Source organism: Xenopus laevis, chromosome 9_10L, assembly GCF_017654675.1.
Source record: "Xenopus laevis strain J_2021 chromosome 9_10L, Xenopus_laevis_v10.1, whole genome shotgun sequence".
NCBI lineage: Eukaryota > Metazoa > Chordata > Amphibia > Anura > Pipidae > Xenopus > Xenopus laevis.
Window position 1 is genome coordinate 52,201,155 of NC_054387.1, and position 6,936 is coordinate 52,208,090.

Sequence of the window (6,936 nt, forward strand, 5' to 3'; positions counted from 1 at the left end):
ATTTTATATGTGTGGTTGCTGTCACATCCATCAAAATAACATGCAGGTCCTATTCTTTAAAGCACAAGTGCACTTCCGTCTATTGATAAAAGCCATTCATGGAGCTACCACCACCTTCCGAAGGTGGCAGTAGCTTCAGGGTTTATCTGCATCAAAAGGAACACTGCGCTGAAATTTGGAACAGCAGGCAGAGCAACATGCAAGGAGCATGTTTTGATGCAGGTACTAGGGATGCATTGAATCCACTATTTTGGGATTAGTCCGAATCCTTTGTGAATCCGAACCCTAATTTGCATATGTAATTTAGGGAAGGAAGGAGGAAAGAAAATGACGAGTACAGCATGCAGTTAAAAAATTTTGACTTTTTTGTTTGTGTGACTAAAAGTCACGTAATTTTTCAAATTCGGCTCACCATGGTACTTGAATTCTGCCAAATCATACGGAAAAGGGCCGAATCACAAACTGAATCCTGGATTCCGTGCATCCCTAGCAGGTACCTTTAATAAATGAGATTGTTATGCACAACAGTGTGTGTAACCACAACTGCACTTGCAGTTGTAAATGATCCCTATATAAAAACAAAGTTTCATTTAAAAGAACAGTATCACCAAAAAAATGAAAGTGTTTTAAAGGAATGGCATTATAATGTACTGTTGCCCTGCACTGGTACATCTGGTGTGTTTGTTTCAGAAACACAACTATGGTTTATATAAAAAAAGCTGTTGTGTAGCCATTCAAGCACGGGGATATACAATAGATAACAGATGCACTCTGACGAATCCCATTGCATACTAAATAGCTTATCTTTTATCTGCTATGTAAACTGTGCCTTTTCTTATTTTCAAGCTTTGAATGGCTGCCCCCATTGCTACACAGCAGCATGTTTATATAAAATATTGTAGAGATTCTGAAGCAAACACACCAGTTTTAACAGTGCAGCATAACAGCACATTACATTTTCATTACTTTAAAAGACTTTCATTTTTTGGGGTTACTGTTCCTTTAATACACAATTTCTTGGTGTGTACAAACAAAGCTTTTAATGCTTTTGGAGGCATGAAATTAAGGTATTTTTCACCTTGATCATGGTAAGTAAGTAAATAAATATGATACCAAGGCAATTAATTTATACCTGCGGGAGTCTGTCACACATCAGTGTTCATAGCGAATTTATTGTTGGGCCAAAAATGGTACTCCCGAGGAGGCCTTAAACAGCACAATGGCAGAGGAACTCATTCATTGACATTGTATTGACAATATAGAGAATGTAGAACGTCACAACATCTTCAGAGGAAATTTAAGTGGCAGTTATAGTCTTAATTGGCGTTAGATGAACAGGAGTTGGCCACACGCGGTCTGAAAAAAGAAAGCAGGGCATTAGCTTTTGAAATAAGTTTCAGTGAAACCCTACTTTCTGCATCACTACTTATAGCAGATTTATTTAAAAATGCCACAAAATCTGATGGACTCATCTTCATTATTGATGAAATATGAGTCAATCATTCAATGATACAATCATTATACTAACAGGTGTTGTGTTGCAGATCTACCAGTATGTAAGTTGCAGGACATTGAAGAGTTATTAGACTTCACTGAGGCTTATTTATCAACACTGGGCAAATTTGCCCATGGGCAGTTACCTATAGCAACCAATCAGTGATTAGCTTTTTGAAGCCAGCTGCAAGTAGAACAATGAATGCAGCAATTTGATTGGTTGCCATGGGTTACTGCCCAAGTGCAAATTTGCCCAGAGTTGATAAATGACCCCCACTGTCTCTCTTCTAAACCCCAAATTATTCTCTTACAATCTGAGGGAGAGAAGGAAGAGTTTATATGTTTGCTTCCATCCCAGCTGATAGACAGCTTCTGGTTATTTGGCAGGAAATGTATTTAAAGGAATATTGGCAGAATATAAGTATAATATTTTCCCCCCACTTACAAAATGACCCTTTATTTTTTTTCTTGCAACAGTTTCGGAGGAGTACAGTGGATGCCAAAATGATCTCTTGAGGATGCCTGCACTTGTATGGGCATCATACAGTGAAATACCTTTTATAGTGGCACATGACATGGACGGTCTCTACACCCTCTACTCGGCCACAGTGCACACATTGAATACTTAACACATAAGAGGAAATTAGATGTTAATTACTACATCTAGAAGCATGCACATTCATGAAGTCAGTCCAACAAGCTACTTACACATTCCACTAAAAGCAAGCTAGCAGAGGCGAGGATCGCGTTGGTAGTGAGGGAAGATGTAGCCCCATAGGGCAAAAGTAGAGTGGAGATGGGAAAATAACATGCAGGAATGACTGGACTTCCATACAATACTGTACCTTCACTGGCTCATAGAAGCCTACACTGTGCTCTGGTTTATACTCCCAAACACATGTCCTTTAATCAAATAAACACAGATCAATCTAGTTATGAGGTTGTTACCTAAAAGATGCATTTTTCAGATGGGAAATATACCCTGTTTTTTAAAGGGGTTGTTCACCTTTCAACAATTTTTTGCAGTTGTCTTTTTCAATTACTTTATATTTTCTATGTGCGGCAGTTTTTGTAATATTGAAGTTTAAAGTTTAATTTTTCACCTTCTTATGTCTGCCTGGAGGAGCTCTGAATACAAATAAACTGAAATAAGTGTGTGGAAAGTGGACCATCCTTTTAAGTAGGACTATTATACCATGTATTGTTCCTCCCAAAGGCTTTATTAATCTTCAAGGCTACAGCCACCCAAATTCTCAGAGGTGCCATATTTGTTTCCTTGAGCAGTATTGTGTGCCCAGAACATTCCTCAAATGTATGTTTATATGTATATATATGAGTAGGGGATGCCATTTTGGTTCCCTTTGACAGTACAATATGAGGGCATAGCTTCTTATGTGCCCAGAACAATCATACATATGGGTAGGACATTGTTTCCATTAGACAGTACTGTATGAGGGTATAGCTTTTTGTGTGCCCAGACCTACCACTGATTCTTGAACACTTTCTACAAGAAGAAGAACATGAAGAGCACTGGCAACATTTTGCATTCAATCCAAGTAAGAACATTGTGCCAGTGGGCCAATGCACGGTGCAGGTTACATACCAGAATCTAAGAGAATGTTAAGAGGTGAGCCGTAGACCTGCAGGAACTGGTCAGGAGTGAGAAGCTCTTTGCAGTTCAGGAGGTGGTAGATGGAAGCCTGTGGGACAATCAACTCTGGCACCTTCTCAAACACTGAGTCTGGGATGTTCTTTGAGCCCTTCATGACAGCAAAAAAAACAAACATAACCATACATAAATCCATACCCAGGTGGGTTACTATTGATAATTGTTCCTATAACTAAAGTTAAAGCATAGTTTTTTATGTTCAACTTCCTGCCTTACATTACTCTTCACAGCATTCTAGCCCAAACACAGTCCCTCCACTACCCAGCTCTATCCATGCCCCCATCCTTGTATGCTCTTATCACAACTGACCTTGGGATACTTAGTGAGGTGCTTTCCGATCTGTAGCAGTTTGCTCAGACACTCACTGATAACACTGTCCGTGGACGACTCGTTGTACTTGTCAGCCAGGTGCTGACCTGGGACGTTTAATACTTTGTAGCACCACTGGTTAAACAGTCGGTTGGGAATATTGTGAGACATCACCAGGATTTTGGGGTCCAAAACCAGAGCCCTGAGAATGAAGTGAGAAGTGAGTGCTTGGAAGATAGAAAACTTCTTGTCAAAGTGAAAGACTCCACAGATGGGGGGATCCCATGATCTGACACAGTACAGAAGAGAAAGCACATTGTGCATGGAGTGATTTTAGATCTGCACTAAACTTAAAACTGACTACACAATCATCTAGTCTAGTGCAATCCTCCTACTAGGAACACTTAAGCTGGCCATTGACGCAAAGATAAAGTGATACGAATGGCATGGCTACATCGGGGGTAATCTGATTATGATCCGATTACGATGTGCCATGGGCTCTGGCGGGATCGGTCGGGTCAAAATCAAACCTGACCGATCTACCAAACGACCGATCTCTGCCGGACGAAAGATGTCGGCACACGCCACACACGATCTGAAAATCGTACGAATCCTCGATTCGTACGATAGGATCTGTGTGTCTATGGCCACCTTAAGTGTTGTTTTCATGAGATAAGTGAAAAGAAAAAAGTTCTGTAGGTCTATATTATTGGATTCTAATTTAATATCCTACTGAAAGAGGAATGCTCTGGTGTTCTATATGCTATAATCATCTACGTCAATATGATAAGCAGGCCCGGATTTGCAATCTGTGGGTACTGGCAAATGCCAGACGGGCTGCTGTAAGATGCCATAGACACTCACTATTTAGTGGGCTGGTGGGGTCTGTGTGGGCCTCTGGGTACCTGAAATGCCAGGGCCTATTTTGATTCTCAGTCCAGACCTGATGGTAAGTTCCAGATAGATTTATACCTACTCTCCTCCATAGGCCATTTTAATAGTAACAAGCAGCTGATTTGTAGTCCTTTAGGTTTGTAGTCCTGTTTTCACTCACCTGCCTCCTTGTTTCTTCATCCGTGTAAGTTCGTGGAGAACACAGTACAGGACTTCACTGCTGGACTAAAATATAGAGGCCATGTCAGTCCTAACTCCAAGGGACCCGAGAACCTCCCAAGCTACCTCAACACATTCCCTTCCCAGGATTTGTATGCAGCCATCAAATACCTTCAACAGCTTGTGGCTTTCCCTACTAATAGCTTGTTGATAGCTTGACTAAACATTGTTTGGGAAGGTTGTAAATGGATGTGATGGAGTACTCACCTCTAGCACATGTATTGTATATGAAGGATACAGTAACAGGAGACCAGTGACGGCTTCTCCTTGACTGTAACGCTGGAATTGACCTTCCCAGTAATCTGCAGGAGATCATAAAGTCTATGATTAAGTGCCCAAGGCTATGTATTAATTTACTTTGTGGCCTGAAATAAAGTTATTTTACAATCCTGTCTGTTGGATCTCTGAGAGTCTGCCATTTTCTGTTTTGGTTGGATACCTCCACCTTGAGCTGTAGGTCTGGGGCATGTGCACCCAGACCCCATGTATTACTGGTGAGATAAACTTATTGGCCTTACTTACTTATTGGCCTTACTCTGGGGATTTTTCTTTTTAGATTGTAAAGAACCCCTTATAAATTACCATGCCCTCTACCAACCCTCCAGATAACACCACTAGCCCAAAAATGCCCAATGGACTCCTGGACAGATCCTAGTGTTCTTCAAGCACTTCAGTGAGCTTGCATTCTGCAGTACAACATTAAGGTGCCAAAGCCTGGCTAACAATAGTAGGTATCATGTTACAACTGACCAAGGAAATGTCACCTAGCTTTGAGCCGAGGGGTGGGGATAGATAGGCACTTCATGTCTCAGGTTGACACCTTTTTAGCGAGTGTAGTAGGATCCTGTTCTTCCCACAAAAGTCATGCTCCTAGTTAGGATTCCAGCAATCAGAGCAATGGGGTGCAGACTGATGGGTCTGCCTTCAAGCCACTCAATTCATTGGGACCCCAAAGAGCAGGAACCTATTTTGTGCCCAATAAATTTATATCAGGGCTGTGCAATGTGCAAGCTCCTACTCCTGCTAAACTATGCTGAAGCTAAAAGGGATTCTGGGAGTTGCTGATTAACAACAGTTGTCAGCTTCTGCCAAACAATTCCTTACCTCCAAGGTCCCTCTTATCTGCCAGATCTGGAGACAGTTTGGAGACAAAGATCAAACGATGAAGAAGACATTTCTGAAAAGAAGGAACAGGATCCAGAAATGACATTAGCATTAAACATGTAGCAATCTATACAGTCAGTGTGCCTAACAAGAATCCAAACTAACCCTAATACCAAGGGCTTATAATACCCACTGCCCCACAGTTACAACATCTGTATGTATATATATATATATATAGTATACAAATAACCAGATAGTAATAAAAAACCAACCACATCCTCTCTGGCACTCATCACTACACGCTTGTTCAGCAGCTGGTGGAAATAGCTGCTTCCATTCTTTTCCGGTGTTGGTTCTGATTTCCATGGTGTCTCTCTGGCTCTCCCATAATCCTCCATTCCATACCAACGAACAATACTGGCGATCAAACAATATTTAACTTCAAACCATTAGGGATGAAAAAACAAAATCTAAGAAAAGTTTTACGTCTTAACCTCTTTCAAAAAATATTCAAAATAATTAAATTTTAAAAAGAGGAAATCAATAATGATGACATTCCCCCCAAAAAAATCTGAGTAAAATATTTAAATATATTTTAGAAGGCTATGGGATAGAGCTTTCTAATTAGAAAGTAAGTGGATTTGAGGAAGAGATCGGAGCAGCTTTGTAACTAGCTGTTTCTATTTACAAAAGCATTGTGGTAGCCTGGTAACCGAATTTGAGGGCCAGGCTTGGATTTAATTCTTTGGTCTTTCCAGTTTCTTGTTGTCCCAGTGACTATTTAAATACTCACTCACCGACTCCTGATTGGTTACAAAGTTAGAAAGGGAATGATTCACCTTCCAAAGAGCCTGCCAAGTGGAATCCAGTTTCCTCTGCATATGAAGTCTGAATGAAAGGGAAAAACTACCTTTTTTTAGTCATTTTGACTCAAACTAGAGGTTTTTTTTTTGTCATGCATTATAAGGGATAATGTACCCCTACTGTAAATTATAAGGATATTAGAAGTCACTGGGGGGTTCTGTGACCATATAAAGACACAAGGCTGCAGGCTGAGTTATACAGGGAACTCTGAGTATCACTCATGTATTATAAGGGATAATGTACAACCTACTGTAAATTATAAGGATATTAGAAGTCACTGGCGGGTTCTGTGAAATATAAAGGCACAAGGCTATACTGTAGGTTGAGTTATACAGGGAACGCTTAGTATCACCCATGTATTATAAGGGATAATGTACCCCCTA

At 40.5% G+C, this 6,936-nt stretch overlaps 1 protein-coding gene across 3 annotated transcripts; it reads right to left on the minus strand.

Annotated features, from left to right (window-relative positions):
* Positions 1-1,156: 1,156 nt before the first annotated feature.
* Positions 1,157-6,469, minus strand: LOC108701177 (testis-expressed protein 47). Of its 3 annotated transcripts, XM_041576933.1 has the most exons (8): positions 5,962-6,468; positions 5,690-5,762; positions 4,793-4,887; positions 4,527-4,591; positions 3,473-3,674; positions 3,098-3,254; positions 2,340-2,397; positions 1,270-1,356 (listed from the first exon to the last, which is right to left on the minus strand). In XM_041576933.1, exons 1-7 carry the CDS (start codon positions 6,085-6,087, stop codon positions 2,360-2,362), a joined length of 756 nt encoding a protein of 251 aa, XP_041432867.1. In that variant the 5' UTR covers positions 6,088-6,468; the 3' UTR covers positions 1,270-1,356; positions 2,340-2,359. The 3 variants fall into 3 exon arrangements, with proteins under 3 accessions (XP_018090952.1, XP_041432867.1, XP_041432868.1); XM_018235463.2 differs by lacking the exon at positions 2,340-2,397 and having other exon boundaries at positions 1,157-1,356; positions 5,962-6,460; XM_041576934.1 differs by lacking the exon at positions 1,270-1,356 and having other exon boundaries at positions 1,713-2,397; positions 5,962-6,469.
* Between the last annotated feature and the right edge of the window lie 467 nt (positions 6,470-6,936).

What these genes read in the sequence shown, in the direction of transcription:
- LOC108701177 (XM_018235463.2), bottom strand. Translation starts at nt 6,087, where the DNA reads ATGGAGGATTATGGGAGAGCCAGAGAGACACCATGGAAATCAGAACCA. An exon ending in AGATAAGAGGGACCTTGGAG is followed by an intron (nt 4,888 to 5,689) that starts GTAAGGAATTGT and finishes GATCTCCTGCAG; the next exon opens with ATTACTGGGAAGGTCAATTC. An exon ending in ATACAATACATGTGCTAGAG is followed by an intron (nt 4,592 to 4,792) that starts GTGAGTACTCCA and finishes TCTATATTTTAG; the next exon opens with TCCAGCAGTGAAGTCCTGTA.